The sequence below is a fragment of the Micromys minutus genome (assembly GCF_963924665.1).
Source record: "Micromys minutus genome assembly, chromosome: 2".
Lineage (NCBI taxonomy): Eukaryota > Metazoa > Chordata > Mammalia > Rodentia > Muridae > Micromys > Micromys minutus.
In genome coordinates this window covers 93,861,995-93,883,133 of record NC_137971.1, presented here as the reverse complement: position 1 = coordinate 93,883,133, position 21,139 = coordinate 93,861,995, and the positions used below count along the sequence as shown (strand labels likewise).

The 21,139-nt window shown below is 42.0% G+C and overlaps 1 protein-coding gene across 1 annotated transcript in view; it reads left to right on the top strand.

The window, feature by feature from the left end:
* FCHSD2 (FCH and double SH3 domains 2) overlaps positions 1 to 18,174 on the top strand; it is a 112,438-nt gene extending 94,264 nt beyond the window's left edge. Inside the window, exons 11-17 of the mRNA XM_080913279.1 lie at positions 3,489 to 3,623; positions 6,718 to 6,801; positions 6,928 to 7,105; positions 7,510 to 7,730; positions 8,483 to 8,612; positions 8,697 to 8,779; positions 16,375 to 18,174. Of these exons, the coding sequence (XP_080769405.1) occupies positions 3,489 to 3,623; positions 6,718 to 6,801; positions 6,928 to 7,105; positions 7,510 to 7,730; positions 8,483 to 8,612; positions 8,697 to 8,779; positions 16,375 to 16,458 (915 nt within the window). The 3' untranslated portion in view covers positions 16,459 to 18,174. The remainder of the gene's footprint in view (positions 1 to 3,488; positions 3,624 to 6,717; positions 6,802 to 6,927; positions 7,106 to 7,509; positions 7,731 to 8,482; positions 8,613 to 8,696; positions 8,780 to 16,374) is intronic.
* The last annotated feature ends 2,965 nt before the right edge of the window (positions 18,175 to 21,139 follow it).

The window sequence follows — 21,139 nt, the reverse complement described above, 5'->3', positions numbered from 1 at the left end:
TATGAACTCTCTGTTCTACTCAACTCAGAGGGCACAATGTCCTTAACCTGGAAACATTTTCTGAGAGTAAGTTGAGCAAACTGTTTCTATTCCCCAGACGTTGCTTGGTGGCCTATGTCTTGAAAACTTTCATATATTTGACCATATTTTTATGTTATTTATTTACTGGGGGTAGGACATGCCATGTTGAGAAATAGAGGTCAAAGGACATCTTGCAAGAGATGGCAAGTACTTTACCCGTGGAGCCATTTTACGGCCCACAACCATTTTTTAAGAAATTGTTTCTGGCATGAAACTCAAATCTGGTCCCTGGTATTCCATCTTGCTTTGAATAGAAGTTTATATATCACCTACTTGGTGCTTAGAGTAAGGTCCTGCCCTCTGCAGTCACTTCTCTGTCCAAGTAGAGTTCATAAAACTAGCAAAAGATAATGACATACTAAGTACCTCCCATTTGCCAAGTAAGTATTCAGGGTTTAAAATGCATTACTTTCTTTAACCTTATAATAGCCCTGTGAAGAAGTTCTTGTCTTCATTAGAAAAATAGTTGTCTTCATAAGAGATTTGAGGTCACTGAAGTTTTGGAACCAGATGACTTACCCAGGGTCACACAAAGCAAGTAAGGGATACAGTCAGTATTCACATCCAACCTGTCTGTCTCTGTGGAGCTGAACTGCCAGGTACCAGAAAGACAGCCACTACAAAAACTCCCACTGGGCTCCTCTTACTGCCTTTGCAGGAAGAGTAAGCTTTTACAATATTTAAGAAAGGAAAAATGTAAGCATGGCTAAGAAGAATAGTTTTGATTGAAGAAAGAAGGGTTGAGAGTGTATTCCATAAGATAAGAGAGTAAGCAAGAGTGGGATTTTAGAAATGCTGGGTCAAGAAACCATGAGAACAACGAAGAGGGAAAAGGAAGAGATTCGTCTAAGATATGGTGCTTTAAAAATCCGCTAGAGCCAACCCTGTTGTCACTAAAGCCTTCTGGTCCTTTCCGTGAGAATCAAACATGAACTAAGAACAGAGGAGGTAAAAGGAATGTTTAGTATCAGTCCATGCTGGCAAGAGAGAGTGCTCTGGACTGATTCCCAGTACCAAAGCACAGTGCGTGTTAACATTCCATATGTATTTTTGGAAACTTGTTCTACCCCATTTTTATAAATGTCTGAGTGTTTTGTGTAATACAGTAAAATGTCTGTAACTTTCCCTAGAATATAGAAAAAAGATCTTCTGAATATATAAAATATGTTTAAGGGACCAGAGAGAAAGCTTGGTGGCCAAGAATGTTTGTCCTACTCTCACAGAGTAGCACCACACAAGTGGCTAGCATCCACCTGTATCTCAATGCCTCCCTCCCTCCCTCCCTCCCTCCCTTCCTTCCTCCTCCTCCTCCTCCTCCTCCTCTTCCTCCTCCTTCTCTCTCTCTCTCTCACACACACACACACACACACACACACACACACACATTAAAAATAAAGTACATCTTTAAAAAAGAGAAAACTTTCACTGGCCATGGTGGTCTTACTGAGTACTCAAAAGGAAGAAGCAAAGAATTCTAAGTTGAGACCAGCCTGAGATACATAGTATTTCAGGTCAGTCTGAGATACATAGTGATGCTGTCTCAAATAAACATCCAAATGAAAACTGCAAACTCTGTACCTAGTAAACAATAACTCCCATGAGTCCCAACAGATGGTCTGCTATTGTGACTATGACTGCTCTTCATACTCCTTAAAAATGGAGTTGGTGTTTATCTTTTTGTAATGGCTTACTTTACTTAGCATAATGTCTTTAAAGTACATCCATGTCAACCAACATTCCTTCCTTTTTAAGGCTGAGTAATATGCCATTATCTGTGTGTACTGTTTCATTTACCTATTCCTCTACTAGTGGAACTTTGGCTGTTGTAAGATTGCTACGGTGAACAGCAGTTTACAAACATCTGTTCTAGTCTTTGCTTTCATTTCTTTTAAGTATATAGGCAGGAAATTTTTATATACTTCCATGTTTAATTTATCAGGGAAACATTATCCCGTTTTTCACAGCAGATGTGCCATTTACAGTCCCACTACTAGTGTATAAGGCTCCAGCTCTTTTCTCCTTGATGATAAAGACACTAATGAATATGGAGTAGTATCTCATTGGGCTGGGTTTTAATGGGTTGTTTTTGTTTTGTTTTGTTTTATGTTTCTTTTAGGGGTTGTGTTTTGATTGATTGGTTAATTGATGATTGGTTGGTTGGTTGATATAGGGGTTCATTTAACCCAGACTGGCCTGAACTCACTATAGCCAAGGATACTCCTCCTGCCTCTGCCTCCAAAGTGCTCAGATTACAGGCATGTGCTACCAAATGTCACCTCATAGCCTAGACTGAAATCCCACTTAAAGTAGTCCTCCTGACCCAGCCTCCTGAGTGCTGGTATTACAGACATGATCCATCACGGCTGGCTTCATTGTAGGGGTAAATGGTTCTCCTGCAGCTCATGCTGGCTTCAGACTTGCTGTATGGCCAAAGATGACCTTGACTTTCTGATCTTCTTCCTGGGTGCTGAAATGGCAAGCATGCACCACCACCACACTGGTTTTGGGGGAGTAGGGGATGGAACCCAGGTCTGAATGCACTATGCAAATTCTCTTGTAAACTAAGTTGCATCTCTAGCTCCATCATTGTGGTTCTCGTAATGTCTTTCAGTAACAGAGCACTTTATCATATTTAAATCTGCTTTTGGTTATGATTTAAGCTATGTGTTGGGCAGTACATTTTCTAAAAACATTGTTTAAAGCATTTCAAGCAATCATTGATACTTCCTCATGTTAGCATTTTAAAATGTTAAGAGGCCTTTGTTTGCCAGCAAAAAGTTAAAGGATGGTGATAAATTACTTGTATATTTGAGAAGGTTTATTTGTGACAGGGTCATTTAGTCCAGAATCTACTACCTAACTAAAGCCAGCCTTGAATTTTAACCTCCACTTCCCAAATTCTTGAATTACAAGTACATATCACTGAAGTGTTTTACTGTTCATGTGTGCGTGTGTGTGTACACACCATGGTGTGCATGTGCCAGTCAGAGACAGTCTTGGGGGTTGGGTCTTTCCTTTCACCATGGGATCTGCTGATGGAGCTCGGGTCATCAAGGTCTTCACAGCAAGTATGTTTGCAAAGCCACCAGTCACCAGCCTGGGTTTTACTTAAAAGACAGTCTCACTGTGTAGCCCCCAAGTGGTATGAAACTTTGCAGACTATTCTGGCCACAAATTCACAGAGTTTCCTGCCTCTGCCTCCTGTGTGCTGGGGTTAAAGGCCTATGTACTACACCTGACACAGCATTTTACTTTTGATTTTTAAAATTCTCTCGTCTTTTATAAGTGAGGTTGAATAGATAAACTAATTTTGAAACAACTCGATTTCAGATTTTGTTTTTGTTTGTTTGTCTTCTACCATTTTCATGAAATAAGCAAAGTAGCCAATGGTTTCTAATTTTTCCTAGCTTAATGCAGATGCTGAAAGAGAAGAAGGAGAAGAGTTTGAAGACAACATGGATGTTTTTGATGACAGCAGCTCCAGTCCTTCTGGCACCTTAAGAAATTATCCACTCACCTGCAAAGTTGTTTATTCCTATAAGGTTTGTATCTCCCCATATATCTGCTGATAGTAAGTTATGGCAACAGCGTCTATTTACACTGTGCTGGCTAGCATAAAGCTGCCATCTGCTGGTAGCAACAGGACACGGTGGTAAAATGTTGAGTCTGCCATCGGATGTTTCTGCTTAAAACCCTGTCTTTGCTGCTCTGAGCTACCCAACACTGAGACCCATACATTGGGTCTATGTTAACCCATTTTTTAGGGAATTTGCTTGCTTTCCTATGTCATAGGAACAGTATTTACTATAAGGACTAAGTAACACTTCAATAGCAAAGAACTGGGTATAGTACCTGTATCCCATACACTTTCTGTTCATACCTTAGCTTGGCATAGATCCTCTATTGGGAAACCCCTCAAGATTAAGGCCAGAGGAAAAATGTCTTATAGAGAGCAATTGTAGGGAAAAAAACCAGTACAGTAGCCAGTGGCCACAGTTCAAACTCCAGGAGCATCTGACTCCTGCCCCCTAAACATCTTTGTACTGGTAACATACAAATAGGTTCTGAAGAATGCAGCATTAAATGATTTCAATGTCACACAAACATCATAGTGGGGGTTTCCACAGCCTAATAGTAGAGCCACTACTCACTGAGGTGTCTGCTCTGTCAGCTTTACTACTGCTCTTCAGTCCGTAATGAACACAGCAAATGAAGTCAACTAAAGCCTCTGGAGTCAGCTCTGTGGTAAGGGTTTTGTTTTCAGTAGGAGGTATATACTGCAATGCATCACTAAGCACCTGTAACAATGCCTAGGCACAGTACGTGATCAAAGATGAGAAAGTTAAGGATGCAAGGGAGGCATGAACCCTTTGACCCCCCACTGTAGTGAGGCACAGTAGAAGAGGATGGCGCCAAAGATGATAGGGATTGGTACCTCAGTTTATCAGCATGGGTTCTGTTTGTTTGTTTTTTATTGGTTTGATTTTATTCCCCATAGGTTTGTGGCATTGACCAAAAAGGCTCTTAATGGACCTTATATTCTAGTTGGGGGTAAGGTAGGGTAGGAAGATCAAACTAAAGACAAAGATGTCCTTTTTTTTTTTTTTTAAAGATTTTTCTAAACTTCTTTGAATGTGCGTTGGCTTTTTGCCTACACATGTAGCTGTGTGAAAGTGTCAGAACTCCTGGAGCTGGAATTATAGACAAGCTTCCCTGTAGGTACTGGAAATTAAACCTGGGTTCTCTGCAAGAGCAGCCAGTACTCTAACAGCTGAGTCATCTCTGTAGTTCCTCAACATCATCCTGTGGCTATTGTCCATAGAAACAGAAGAAGCTGGGCTAATCCAAGCAATCAGACCTACTCATTTGAAAGACAGGGGAGGGCTGAGAACAAAGGGAGGAAAGAGGCAAGAAAGAACACTGCGGTTCAGAGAATAGGAAAGCATATGTTGGCTCAAGGCTCTCATAGGCCCATGGCCCAGTCCCTGTAGATCTTACACCATCACTCTAGTGCTTGCTTTATTGGCCCACTGCTGCAGAACTAGACATGGACCTCCATAGATTGTCACAGAGCAAGTTACAGAACAGCCAGGGATATACACAGAAAAATCCTGTGTCAAAAACACCAAAAAATTAACAAATAAGTAAAATAATAATAAAGGTTTTCTGTCCCCCGTTCTCCACCACACTCCTGCTGCCTTCCTCACACACACTTAAGCCTGGTTGCATGGAACTTAGGAAAGTGACTTCATTTCAAAGGTGCTTTTGCTAATGTATTTACTAGTGGTTTTGTGTTCCTTTGAAAAGGATGTTCTTTTGTAGCCCAGGCTAGCCTGGAACTCCTCTTCTTGTCTCAGCCTGGTGTTAAGGCTTGCTTGTGTCACCCTATCTAGCACACAATGTAGTCTCAGAGTATCAAGAAAATTCCACTAAAAAAATATGAAGTGTAGTTTTCTTCATATTTTGAAGTCAGTGGTAATGGGACTTAAAAATCTGTCATTGGAGTATTACGAATAGTCATTCCTCTTTAGTCCTGTTTTGTGTCAGAAAGCCATGATATCATCCATAATCGGAGTTTTAATGAAATGGGAAGTGACTCAATATCAGCACCAGCTGTGGTGCGGTGTACCAGTGATCCTGGCACTCAGTAAGTGAATGCAAGAGGGTCAGAAACCCAGCCTCTTCAAGGTCCTCAGCTACATAGCAAGATTCAGGTCAGTGTGAGCAACATCTGACCATATGTCCAAAATGTGACTCACTTTATCTCTTTCTTTTGTTTGCATACTTTAAGAATCTTTATACTTGAGATTTGAAGAATATTAGGTCTTGTATGGTGGTGGGATTGGGGACAGCTTTGAAGGCTTTTTACTAGAGAACCAGAAGACAAATGTCACATGTGTCAGACAAGGTTCTTCAGGAAGCCTTGGTAGAGGCTCTCTGTGGAGTTCCCTCTGGAGCATCTGAGTTTCCTCTGGGCTCTGTGTCTCAAAAGAAGACATGGGTGCCAACTGAGACAGAAAAGCAACTAATGGAGAACTATCCATATGGATCAGCCCAGTCTCCACATCAAGGTGGAGCAAAACCCAGCTTCAATCATTGGCTTGCTCATAACTTTCTTCTTTGGGCCATTACTTTTCAGTGGTTCCAGAAGAGCCCTGGGCTTTGTTCAGCCATATGCAATCCATGTTCATAGTGTTTGCGTTCCACCGCATGCACGTCCATTCAAGTGCCTTCGGTTACTCATGCCTCCAGGTCATCTTGGTTCTGTGCTTACACTTGCTACACTGACCACTGTTTTCCAGAAAAAGGCATGGCTGACATTTGGAATAATAGAGGCATTATGCTGAATGACTTAAGCAGACGAGCAAGCTGGAGCCAACATCCAGGCCCTCTGCTTCCAGCACAGACTCTGCTCACTGAACCCGATTACCTCTTGAGGATCCAGTTTCTGTTGCAATTTTATTTTGTTTAGTTTTCTGAAGTAAAACTTCACCTCATTATGATAGTTTTACAACACAGACATTTTGTTTCTCAGAATCATTTCAATATTTTGATCCCTGGCTTTTGTTATGACCAGCTCACATCTGCTCTTTATCTAACCTTTTTGATTTTGTTCATGGCCATCCTACATTGCAGGCTTCTCAACCAGATGAGTTGACCATTGAGGAACATGAGGTGTTAGAAGTGATTGAAGATGGAGATATGGAAGACTGGGTAAAGGTATAATTCCTTTGCTCATATCACCCCTTCTTGTGATGTTTTAGGCATTTGTTTTGGTTCTTGGTATGCTCTGTACAAATTCTGTATACAAACCTGTTTTTTTTCCCCCCCTTGTCTTTTACCCAGGCTCGAAATAAAGTTGGCCAAGTGGGTTATGTGCCAGAAAAATACCTACAATTTCCCACCTCAAACAGCCTACTGAGCATGCTGCAGTCTTTGGCTGCTTTGGACAGTCGGTCACACACGTCCAGCAATTCCACAGAAGCAGAACTCGTTTCAGGCAGCCTGAATGGAGATGCCAGTGGTAAAGACTAAAATAAGACACTCAATCTGGCCATGTTTTTTACCTAAACTAGTGCCTGAAAATTAGCCTGCAGTGCGTTTCAAAGCACTTTATGTCCTATGTCTTCCTATATCTGATAGCACTAGTCCTGATAAGCAGAACAAAGATAATTTCATTGAATAATAACTTACAGCTTACTCTGTCTTGTGTGATGCTCACTAGTTGTCATAAAGAAAGGGTGGTTGTGAAGTCAGTCCACCTTGCTAGACACGTTGTGAGTACACCTAGTAGTTGGGAGTTTGAAGCAGGAGGATTATTGCAAGTCTGAGACCAGCCTGGGCTACAGAGAAGACCTTCTCTCAAAATAGAGGACAGAAGCAGTGTGTCTGTCTGTCTCTTACCAGTTTTCTCTCTCTTGCTTCCAGTCTGTTTTGTGAAAGCACTTTATGATTATGAGGGCCAGACAGATGATGAGTTGTCCTTTCCCGAGGGAGCAATTATCCGAATCTTGAACAAGGAAAACCAAGATGATGATGGCTTCTGGGAAGGGGAGTTCAGTGGTCGAGTCGGAGTTTTCCCATCGGTGCTAGTGGAAGAGCTCTCAGCCTCCGAGAATGGTGACACTCCGAGGACAAGAGAGATTCAGGTGTGTGAGAAGGAGCAAGATGGAAGAGCCTCACCTTCACTCTACTCCTTAGTAGCCAAGTGTTTGTTTACACAACTGAGTTTAGAAAACCAGAGGGTTCTCAGGACCTTGTAGACAATGACTGTCTTACATCTCATTCTCTTTCCCACCCTGCTTTCTCTGAATTCATTAAAATACTAAGTCATATGACATTGGGAAGATGATTTTGCTGGAGAGAAAGAAGCCAGGGAGAGGGTGTATTGTCTCCAGCCAGATTCCACAGTATAGCCCTTAGTCAGGTGTCTTACCTCATGAGAACCTCAGTTTCCCTACCACGGCTAAGGGTGATTTTACAGGAAATTGTTGGTTTAATTTGTCTTCTTGTTGCAGCAGGCCTGGCAGATGGAAGGATAAGGCATGTGATTGTGACTTAGTCTGCCATGTAGAAAACAGAGAAATCAGAAACCCAACCAGTGACTTCTCTTCACACATAGACACCATTTGTTCTTCACAGATTTAACTGAATTGACTAATAGAGAGCCCCAGAGAATGGTTGATGTGGAGACGGCTTAAGATACAGTCAGTAGAATAATATAGTGCAGCACTGGAAGCTGCAGGATTTATTTTAGATCCTGTTGCTTCTATGAGGCTGACAACCCTCAACAGTTAGTTAGAAGTGAGCACTAAAGAAAGGGAAGGCATGCTGGGCAAAAAAGCAGCCAAGCTCTCCTTCCATGGGAGATCACCTAGTAACTCTGCCTCCTTTACTGCAGATCTCTCCATCCCCCAAGCCTCACACATCCCTGCCTCCACTGCCTCTATACGACCAGCCTCCCAGCAGTCCTTATCCCAGTCCAGATAAGAGGAGCTCCCAGTTCTTCCCCCGGTCTCCTTCAGCCAACGGTAAGAGTTCCAGGCATCGCCCCCTCACCACTTACTTCTACATTAGCATCTTCAGTCATCAACCTCTTGGATTCTCTTCCTCAGAAAACAGCCTTCATGCTGAATCACCAGGATTCTCACAGGCCTCAAGACAGACTCCTGACACCTCATATGGCAAGCTGCGGCCTGTAAGTCTTCTGAAGGGTTGTAGATTGCATAGTTCTTCCAAATTGAGAATGATAAATTTATTTTGCCCACATGGTTCATTTCGTTACTGAACTGCCATGCAATGCTTTGGGAAAGTAAAAAGAACTGTAAGAAAGAAAAGCTATACTTTTGGTTATGAGCCTAACTTTTAATGGTTTTTTTGAGCCATGGCCTCCCAGCATATATGCAGCAGAGGGCTGCCTTTTCAGGCCTGGGTGGGAGAGGATGCACCTAATCCTGTAGAAATTATACACCAAGGTGAGGGGGTTTGGGAATGCCACCCTCTCAGAGGTGAGGGGATGGTGCAAGAACTCTGTGATGAGTGACCAGGGAGGGGACCAGCATTTGACATGTATATACATAAATACCTTTGTTAAAAAAAGAAAAGAAAGGCGATAAAATGAGTTGATAAAGCAGTACATGCTTTTAATCCCAGCATTCAGGAGGCAAAGGCAGGTGAATCTCTGTGAGTTCTAGGCTAGTCTGGTCTATATACCAAATCCTAGGCCAGACCCTGGCTTTAAATAATAATAATAATAATAATAATAGGTGTTAGAGAGATGGCTTAGCAGTTAAGAGCACTTGCTGCTGTTGTAGATGGTTCACAACTGTCAATTCCAGGAAGTCCAGAAGGTCCTCTTCTGCCCTTCTCGGAAGCCAGTGATGCACATTACATATGGGTGCATACGGACAAACCTTCATACACATAAAGTAAAATCATTTTTAACTCAGTTTACATCGCAGTCACAGCCCCCACTCCTTCCTCTCTTCCCATTCCCACCATTACAAGCCCCAGCAGGACTAGACATATCCTCTCCTACTAAGGCCCAACCAGGCGGTCCAGGTAGTGGGAAGGGGATCCAATGGCAAGGAACAAGACTGCCCACTTATTAAGGAACCCACATAAAGACCAAGCTACACATTTGCTATGAATGTGTAGAGGGTGTAGGACCAGCTCCTACATGCTCCTTGATTGGTGGCCCAGGCTCTGTGAGCCCCATGGCCCCAGCCAGGTTCGTTGACTCTGTATGTCTTCTTGTTAGTACCCTTGGACCCCTCCAGCTCACTGTATCCCCTACTTTTCCACAAAACTCCCAAGCTCCACCTGATGTTTGGTTTTGGATCTCATCTGCCTCCATCTGATGTTGGATAAAGCCTCTCAAGAGACTGTTATGCTAGGTTCCTGTCTGCAAGCATAACAGAGTATCAATAATATAGTTATCAAGTTAGTGCTCGCTCGATCACGCATTCTCTGTCTCTCTCTCTCTCTGTCTCTCTCTCTCTCTCTCTCTCTCTCTCTCTCTCTGTCTCTCTCTCTCTCTCTCTCTCTCTCTCTCTCTCTCTCTCTCTCTCTCTCTCATTTTATGGGTCTCAAGTTGGGGCAGTCATTGTTCAGCTGCTCCCTCGGTCTCTGTTCCATCTTTATCTCTGCAAATCTTGTAAGCAAGACAAAATTTGTGTTGAAGGTTTTGTAGGTGGATTAATGTCCTCTTTCCTCCACTGGAGACCTGCCTGGCTATAGGAAGTACCCACCTTCGTTTCTGTATCATCCTCTGGGTCACCACCATAGACTCCCTGTATCCTCGCCTGTCCCAGGTCACCAGAGATAACCCCACAGATTTCTGCTCTCACTCCCAGCCCTTTCCCACCTCATACCCATTACCCTCCTCACCTCCTCTCCTACCCATCTCATCTTCTCATCCACCTTTGATGACTATTTAATTTCCCCCTTTGAGTAATATTCATGCATCTTCCCTTGGGATCTCCTTATTACTCAGTTTCTTTGACTCTGGATTGTAGCATGCTTATCCTGTGTTTCATGCTTAATGCCCCCTTATATATACCATACGTGTCTTGCTGGCTCTGGATTACCTGACTCAGGATGATATTCTCAAGTTCCATTCATTTGCCTGTAAAATTCATGATTTTGTTTTCAATAGCTGAGTAATATCCTGTTGTATAGATGTGCCACGTTTTATCTATTCTTCAGTTGAGGGACTAGGTTGTTTCCAGTTTGTGACTATTATGAATGAAGCACTATGAACATAGGTGAACAAGTGTCCCTGTGGTAGAGTGGAGCATCTTTTGGATATATGCCCAGGAGTGGTATAGCTGGGTCTTGAGGTAGAACTAGTCACTGTTTTCTGAGAAACCAGCAAACTGACTTCCAGAGTGATTGTACAAGTCTGCACTCCCACCAGCAATGGAGGAGTGTTCCTCATGCCCCACATCCTTGCCAGCATCTGCTGTCACTTGAAGTTTTGATCTTGGCCTTTCTAATGGGAGTATGGTGGAATCTCAGGGTCATTTTAATTTGCATTTCCCTGATAACTGAGGATGCTGAACATTTAAGTGTTTCTCTGCCATTCAAGATTTCCCTATTGAGAGTTCTCTGTTTAGCTCTGTACCCCATTTTATAATTGTGTCATTTGGTTTGTTAGTGTCTAATTTCTGGAGTTCTTTATATATTTTGGATATTAGTCCTCTGTTGAATATAGGGTTGGTGAAGATCTTTTCCCAATCTTTAAGTTGCCATTTTGCCCTATTGACAGTGCCCTTGCCTTACAAAAGATTTTTCAGTTTCATGAGGTTCCTTTTATCAATTCCTAATGTTAGAGCTTAAGCCATTGGATCATTCAGGGCGTTGTTTCCTGTACCACTGTGTACCATGGTGGTAAATGTGGATCTATTTTCATTCTTCTACATGAAGACATCCAGTTAGACCAGCACCATTTGTTGAAGATGCTTCCTTTTTTCCATTGTATGGTTTTGCCTTTGTCCAAAAGTCAAGTGTCCATAGGTGTGTAGATTTGTTTTGGGGTCTCTGACTGGATTCCATTGATCAACCTACCTGTTCCTGTACTAATACCAAGTAGTTTTTAATCACTATTGCTTTGTAATACAGCTTGAGGTCAGGGATGGTAATTCCACTAGAAGTTCTTTCTTTTTCAGGATTGCTTTAACTATCCTGGGTTTTTTTTGTTTTTCCATATGAAATTGAGAATTGCTCTTTTAAGGTCTGTAAAGAATTGTGTTGGAATTTTTATGGGAATTGCATTGAATCTGTAGACTGCTTTTGTTAAGATAGCCATTTTCACTATATCAGTCCTACTGACCCATGAGCATGAGAGATCTTTCCATCCTCTCATATCTTCCTCAGTTTCTCTTTTTAGGGACTTGAAGTGCTTTCTTGTCATACAGGTCTTTCACTTGCTTGATAGAGTCACACCAAGATATTTTATATTATTTGTGGCTATTGCAAAGGATGTTGTTTCCCTAATTTCTTTCTCTATCATTTGTATAAAGGAGAACTACTGATTTTTTTTAAGTTCATTTTGTATCCAACTACTTTGCTGAAGGTGTTCTCTGACAGAATTTTTTGAGTTGCTTATGCATATTATCATATCATCTGCAATTATCGACACTTCTAATTCTTTATTTCCAATTTGTATCCCCTTGATCTCTTTTAGTTGTCTTAATGTTCTAGCTAGAACTTCCAAGTACGATAGATAGGGAGAGAGTGGGCAGCCTTATCTGGTCCCTGATTTTAGTGGATTTGGTTTAAATTTCTCTCCATTTAATTTGATATTGGCTGTTGGCTTGCTGTGTATTGCTTTTATTATGTTTAGGTATGTGCCATGAATTCCTAATCTCTCCAAAACTTAACCTGAAGTGGTGTTGGATTTTTGTCAAACAAATCTACACACCTATGGTATCATGTAATGAGATGATTATGTGATTTTTTTCTTCCAGTTTGCTTATATGGTGGGCTATATTGATGGATTTTTGTATATTGAATCACTCCTGCATCCCTGGGATAAAGCCTACTTGATCATGGTAAATGATATTTTAATGTGATCATGGATTCTGTTTGCGAGTATTATTTTAGGTATTATTGCATCGCTATTCATAAGAGAAATTGGTCTGAAATTCTTTGTTGAGTCTATGTGTAGTTTAGGTATCAGAGTGACAGTGGCCCCATAGAATTATTTTGCCAATATTCCTTCTGTTTCTGTTTTGTGGAATAGTTTGAGGAGTATTGGTATTAGCTCTTTGAAAGTCTGGTAGAATTCTTTGCTAAAACCATCTGGCCCTGGGTGTTTTGTTTTGGTTTTGGTTGTGAGACTTTTAATGACTACTGTTATTCCTTTAGGGTTTATGGGACTGTTAAAATAGTTTACCTAATCTTGGTTAAACTTTGATACATGGCTATGTGTCTAGAAAAATCATCCATTTCTTTTAGAGTTTCCAGTTTTGTAGAATATAGGCTTTTGAAATATGACTTACTGATTCTTTGGATTTCCTCATTGTCTATTGTTATGTCTCCCTTTTCATTTCCGTTTTGTTAATTTGGACGCTGCCTCTGCCTTTTAGTTAGTCTGGCAAAGGGTTTATCTTTTTGATTTTCTCAAAGAACCAGCTCTTGGTTTCATTGATCCATTGTGTGTTTTCTTTGTATCTAATTAATTGATATCAGCCCTGATTTTGATTATTTCGTGAAGTCTATTCCTCTTGGGTGTGTTTGCTTCTGTTTTTTTTTTCTTCCTAGAGCTTTCAGATGTAATTTAAAATTGTTGGTATGAATGAGATCTCTCCAATTTCTTTAGGGAGGCACTTAGTGCTATGAACTTTCCTCTTAGCACTGCTTTCATTGTGTCCCCAAGTGTGGGTTAAGTGTAGGCATGTTGTGCCTTCATTTTCATTGAATTCTAGAAAGTCTTTTAATTTCTTTATTTCTTCTCTGATCCAGAAGATCATTGAGTAGAGAGTTGTTCAGTTTCCATGAGTTTGTAGGCTTTCTGTTGCTTCTGTTGTTGAAGTCTAGCTTCAATCCATGGTGGTCTGATAAGATACAAGGCATTATTTCTTGTATCTGTTGAGGCTTGCTTTGTAACCAATCATATGGTCAGTTTTGGAGAAGGTTCTATGAGGTGCTGGGAAGAAGGTGTGTTATTTTGTTTGGGTGAAAGGTTCTGTAGATACCTGTTAGGTCCGTTTGATTCATAACTTCAGTTAGTTTCATTATTTCTCTGTTTAGCTTTTGTCTGGATGACCTGTCGATTGCTGAGAGTCAGGTATTATTATTATTGTGTGGGGTTTGGTGTACAGTTTAAGCTTTGGCAATGGTTCTTTTACAAATATGGGTACCCTTGAATTTGGGGCATAGATATTCAGAACTGAGACATAATCTTGGTGACTTTTTCCTTTAATGAATATGAAATGTCCTTCCCCTTCTCTTTTGCTTAATTTTGGATGAAAGTCTATTTTCTTAGATATTAAAATGGCTACACAAACTTGCTTTTTGGGGTTTATTTGCTTGGAAAACTAAAAGGTAATTTTTCTTAAAAGAAAGGAAGGTTATACAATAACTCATCCAGTTTACATTCGAACTTTCCTGACTGAACCAAGGTAAGATCAGCGAGGGTAGCTATGCAGTACTTAAATACAAACATAGCACAATTATGAAATGAAGCAGTTTCTCAGCAGATACTTATTAAGAATCCATTTTTTAGCCAGGCTATGGTGGTGCTAACCTTTAATTCCAGTAGTTGCTCCAGGTAGTTATCTGAGTTCAAGACCACCCTGGTCTACAAAGCCAGAACTGTCAGGGCTAAACAGAGAAAGTGTTTTGATCCTCCTAACCTCCCTCTTCCCACCCAAATGAGAACACATTTTCCTGGGGCTGACAAGATGGCTCAGCAGTTAAGAGGCACTTACTACTCTCCCAGCACATGACAGCTCATAGCCATCTGTAACTCTAGTTCCAGAGATCTGCCACCCTCTTCTGGCCTCCAGGGACATGCACATGGTGCACACGCAGGGAAAACACTCATAGATTAGTTACAGTATGTTTTTTTTAAGACCCTGTTTTTCTGTGTTTGCATCTTTCAGGGACTTTGAAATAAGATACACTTCATGGCCTCTGAGAACTTGTGTTCTGAAGGCTGTGTTCCTAAACATTGACCTTTGCAGTTAGTAGTTTGTTGCCCCCCAACTCTGCTGTCACTCCCTCTCGTCCGCCACAGCACTCCCAGGCCACAGCCTGAAAACTGGTAATCTGGAAGATATGAGGCCATTTTATTTTATTCAAATTTGATTCCTTGATCCACTGGCTTCATTCACTCAGCTGGTGTGCACTGAGAACCTTGTTGGAATTCTGGGTCTCTGTTGTTATGGGAAGGTACTGTAAGGTGAAAAGCAGGATAGCATTTTGGCTGCTTACACATTTTTAAAACCTTGCTACTGGCTGGGCATGGTGACACATGCCTGTAATTCCCAACATTTGAGAAGCTGAGGTGGAAGGATCATGAGTTCAAAACCAGCCTGGGCTATAATAACAAGACCTTGTCTCAAAAAGGGGAAAAAAATCTCTGGCAGCTTAATAGAGAGTGTAGAAGGAAGCAGACCAGATGGAAGGAGCCACGAGGATGCTGGAGGAGACGGTGGCAGCAAGGCCGGCGGGCTCTCGAGAGGGGAGGGAGTAGAAGAGGACTCGCCTGTTGTCTCTGTAGATACCCTTCATCGTCTGTCTCAGCTGCATCTGCTGAACTGAGACAGCACTGAACTCATCTACTCCCATACCAATGATTCCCACACTCATGTCTCTCATAAGCTTCAGGTTTGTGGGACACCCCTTAGAGTTCCCAAACCTGAAAACTCAGCAAAATGGAATTAAATCCCCTCCCTTCTGGACCTGTTCCCTTTTCATCTCACCTTTGTGGGTGAGTGGAAGTCACTCCTCCTCCCTGCCCCGGAATCATTCCTGCTGCCTTACTGGTCCCAGCCTCCTACCCCTCAACCCAAGGACGGTGACAGGTCCTGCTGGGTTTACTCTCAGAGCCTTCCTCTGCCCTGCTCTATTCAGGTGACCAGAGTATCTGCTAGGTCAGGTTTTCCCACCCAGATCTGATACTTCACACCACCAACCAAAACCTCTGCCTAGAGAATAAAGTTTGTTTCTTTTCTTTCTCCTTTAACTTCATTTTTCAGTGCTGGAAACTGAATCCAAAGCTTTGAGCCTGCTAAGCAAGCATTCTCTCACTGGGTTAAATTTCCAGCTCAATGGTTTTTGGTTTGGTTTGGGTTTTGAGACAAAATCTCACTGTGTGGCCAGGCTGGCCTCCATCTTTCTGCAATTCTGCCTCTGCTTCCTGCATGCTGGGATTACAAGTGTGTGCCACCCTGCCTGACAATCCAAGTTTCTTACTATAACTTAATAAGGCCCTTCACGACTTGCCCCAGCCCACTTCTCCAGCCTTGTTCCCCATAGCTCTCCTCAGAAACATGATAGAGCCGTTCCAGTTCCTATACTGTGTATTCTTTTTGCTACTCTCAGCTTTACTTTGGAGAAGTGTTTTAAGACTACAGCAACTTGTAGTCCTTGGTACTAACAGCATAACAAGCAATCTGACCTGACATTCCGTGCAGAATGTGGCCTGCTGTTCAGGGCAGGGAACACATGAAAAGCTGAGAGCATTCTCAGGCCTTCAGTGTACGTCAGGAGGAGTGTTGGAGCTTTCCATGTGCAAGCCTCTGAGTCAAGAAGCTGATCACCCTGTAATTATCTCTTGTTCAGGTTCGAGCGGCACCCCCACCACCCACACAGAACCACCGACGGACAGCTGAGAAGATGGAGGATGTGGAGATCACACTGGTGTGACAGTGGATTTACCTTCCGTTACTGCTACAATCAAGGCCGGGCTTGGAGTTTGGCCAGTCTTGTTTTTAGGCACCTTTGCATGATGACTCTTGAACAGAGCAAAACCAAGGAGGATTCGATGTGACTGGTTGGCCTGATTGTGCCTTCTTTGTTGTCATTTTCTATGTCATCTCTCCTACCATAGCACAAATCATAGCGGGTCCTAGAAGCAGAGGGAGCAGCTCTCATGCCTTATGATGGCCCATTTTTATATGAGACTCAAGGCCAGGCCTAGATCCAGGGCACAGACTCAGAATTACCAATTGTGTGAACTCGTACAGTATATTACTGTGGCCACGAGGCTGTGGCAAAGATCTCATCTTTCCTCAACTAGATTTTGCTCTTCTGATTATTATTCAAATCATGTTGACTGTGTAAGGAAACAAGAGGGACCCAGGAGAGGCTGGCTCCTCCCCAGGTTCATTCCCATATGAAAATGCAACCTTATTGGGAAGAAAGTGGACTGACTGAGCTTAGCGCCAATTGCATTAATGCACATCTCTTCCTCAACTAACAAGATTTAAAATAACAGTGTCCTTTGTATTAATATTTATGGCATTCATTTAGTATTAGTGGGCTAACCTGGAGGGGCTGAGGCCACATCTTTCCCATCACATAGACTAGAAGGGAGGCTAAGGAAGAAGCAGAAATGGAGCTTCCACATCCGAAATGAGCCACTTTAATGTTCTTTTTGTCTTTGGGTATTTTTTCCTCTTGGTTTTTACAGCGTATACCCTTCTGACCAGCATCCTTTGCATCCAAGTGTCTGGCTGCATTGAGGACAGAGGCCTACATTGCTCAGCTTCTCTACTGGGGAGGCCTTTATATTATTTCATTCCCAAGCCAGAGTACTGGCCTAGACATCTGGGTTGGGATTGGTGCAGACCATACAGTCACCTTCTGAAAGTACAGCTTCAGGTCCCACTGCCAGGACATTTGTCTGGGGTGAAGAATCTGTGGGCCCTGGAGGGAGCCTGCTTTCTGTGGAAAGGATAAAGGACTGCACGCCTGCCCAGGTGAGACCAAGGAGGCTAGCACCTCCTGCAGGTCATGAAGAGCCTAGGAGGGCTGAGCACTCTGGACTGTAGATCTTGACCTAGGGAACAAAGCAATGCTGGCCAATCCTTTTACCTTGGCTGGGAAAAGAAAATCACAGATTTAAAGGTTGTATGATGCTTTGAAATCCCCATCCCTCCTGAGAATCTCTAAACACTTGAAATGGTCACATGTCCCCGTGGGATTCTGACTGATAATATTGGAGCTGAAGGGATTTTCAGTCATTCGATCATTTTAGCAATGATGCTCTGACGAATCTTCTCCATGAATTTGGATTTTTGGTTTTTGCATTTATCTGTTGATCTATTTGAGGTCTTTTTATGTTTATCAAACTTATTCTTAAGTTTAAAAAAGTTAAAAGGGTATTTTAAGATTTTCAAATTTGCTGATCTTCAAAGTGCTTATAATAAATAGAGCAGTTCCTGCCCCCCAGTCTTGTATTCTGTTTAGCTAACCAAATTGTCCTTGGATTTAAGTTTCCTGTAACCTCAGAGGTATCTGAACTCTTTTGTTATAGTTTAAAATATTTTTTGGAAGAGCTGCTAATTTTATTTTAAGAAACAAAGTTGTAAAAATATTGCCTCCTTTTTAAAAAAAATAACCCTTCTCTCCAGGCCGAATAACCCGGCATCACCATGCACAGGTCGGGGCTCAGAGGGAGCCTCGGTGCAGATGCGCTTTCTTTACAGTGGCTGTAAAAAGTTTGTATTTATTATGTATAAAATGTTGAATAATAAAAAATGAAATTAAGTTTTCCAAGTGTCCTGATAAGAAGAGTTGATTAGGCAGACTCTGAGAGAGAGGATGCTTTTTGTGGGCCATCCCTAAATCACGTGTGCTGAGAGCAGGAGGCTACCCAGGCGACAGGTCCTGATGCTATTCTTGTCCAGCAAGAGGGAAGAAAAGGCAGGTCATGTATTTGAGGCCAGGACCATAAAACAAGGCACACTGTTGTAATCTAGTTACAAGCTGAGTCTCTCTTGATTCCAAACAACTACAAATCCCTATGGGTTCTGGGGATTAACTCAGGTGGCCAAGCTTGTGCAATAAAAACTTTTACTCACTGAGCCACTGTGTGATGTGGAGGTGAGATCACAGATCAGCGCTTACCTGGAGCAGAGTTAATACGTTCCCAGGCATTTTCCTGGGCATGTGTGTTTGCTGTGCACTGTGGAGTTTATGTCATCTTTTTATTTGCTTTCTGTGTTTGTGTTGTTGTCTTTTTGGTTATGTGTATGTTATATGAGTGCAAGCATCACATATTTGAGGATCTAGAGATGGCTTTCTGTGCACTTTGCTGAGGCGGGTCTTGTTTTTCTTTTGCTATGCTGTGCACTCTGCCCTCATGTTCCTATCTTTAGAGATTTATGAGTACACTAGAAGAGACCATCAGATCTCATTACATGAGCTGCTGGGATTTGAACTCAGGGCCTCTGGAAGAGCAGTCAGTGCTCTTAACCACTGAACCATCTCTTCAGCCCCCACCCTTCTTAGAGCGCTGGGTTACAAATGTGCAAGACTGTAACCTGCTTTTTATTGGGTGGTTGGTTTGTGTTCCCCTGTGGGTTCTGAAGATTGAACTCAGGTGGCCAAGCTCCTGCAGCAAAAGTTTTTACTCACTGAGCCATCTTGCCAGCCATGTTTTCCTCATTCATTTTGATAGCTGCATAGTCAATTGTTTGGCTATATAATTATTTAATCGTCCCTTTAATGAAGGATATTTAAGTAGTATCTAGCCATTTGCTTGTAGGAAATTGATGCTAACAGTGTGTGTGTGTGTATATAGTTTATATTATATATTTATATAATTATATAATATATTATATATTATATGATATATAATTATAATATAAACATATTTGTGTTATTTATGTATTATATAATCTATATTATATATATATAATGTATAGTATAAATATATATATATCTTTATAAATTTGTTAACAGTATAAACATCGGTCAATTCCTAAATGTAGAATTTGACAAAAAGGGCATATATTTTCTTTGGGCATATATTTTCTTTGGTTAGATGCTTGCCAAATTGGCCGCCAAATGAATTGCATGAGTTTGCATTTCCACCAACAGACGTGGAGCAACATGGACATGGAAGCCGGGTATGGGTTATTAAATCCTAGCTGAGCCACTTGGGGCAGCTACAAGGACTCACATCCTGTGTCCTGCAACCTGAAGCCCAGATTCAGCAGAGGTTGGCATACAAACACCACCTGCACTATCATCTCTCAACCTTCAAGGTCTTCAGGACAAGGGGTCCTTTTCCATCTCTTAGCCATGTGGTAGCCCACAGGAAGAATGGAGTTTGATGTGCCACAGACCTAGAAGACTGCAGTGAAAGCTCACTCTCAAGTCTAGCACTAGTCTTGGAAGCCTACTCTTTAATTTAGGCCAGAGTTCAGCTAGTTGTCCTACCCAGTGTCATCCATGTTTGTGTCCTTGTCACAGGAACTGACCAGGCTGTCAAGCCATAGACTCACTATTACCTGACCCCTACCCCTCCCTAAGTCACAGTCAAAGCAAGATATTACCTGGCTTTAACCCTGCCACTACCTAATAGAACATCTTTTTCTCCCAGCTGCCATTGCCCCATCATTAGCAATGATACAGTGAGGGTGACTTTTATGGGCTTATCCAGTTCTCCCTCTAGATCAGTTGAGTTGTTCTAGATGTAGGAGAAAATTACATAAAAGCTCAGGTTTGAAAACAGACATGGATTCCTTTGGATGAAAATGAAAATTCAGGTCCCTGGACTCATCCCCAGAGACAAGGCAGTCATTATGGTCTGTATCATGATGCCCCTCCTGGGCCATGCCATACTGACCAAGGAGTCCAGCCACAGCTTCAGGATTTGGTTCTGATTACTACCCATCTCTGAGTGTCCTTAGGACAATATTGGCTGCACTGAATCTCTGCATTTATTTAATTAAGTACACACACACACACACACACACACACACATACACACACACCAGAAATAAAACCAAATTACAGAAATCTTAGATCAAGGGAAGAATAAACATTTTTTTCCTGAAATCCTGCAACTTGACATAACTAGTTTAGTTTCCTCCTGGGATTTTGCTGGTTTTGCTTTGTAAAAGCATGAGCTGCCAAGAACTAGGAGAACACCAAAGACTGTCTTGTTCCTAGACTATTTTCCTTTGGAACAGTGGCCAAGAAAACACACTGGACTCCTTCATGTCTTTTCCTGAGATCCTTGTTCAAGGAACATGTTTTTGGAATGTTACCCTGAAGCATAACAGAAAAGAACCTGTGGTCGGTGTGCACGTTTGTGTGCCAGACACACCAGTAAGGGGCAGGGAAAGAACTAGGTGAAGACCTGTGGACAACCTCTGCCGTGCATGGATTCTCCGGCCATAATCCAAGTCTCAGCCCTCGACTTCTCGTCTGTAACTTGGGCATGAGAAGGTAATACAAACTGAGGTCCAGGAGGATTAGATAAGACAATGTGCAGATGAACGAAAGATAGTTCCTAGTGGATATACTTCCAGCACTTGGTACCCAAGTTATGTCTGAATCTCACACCTGGGGTCAGTATTCCTCCAGAGGCCAC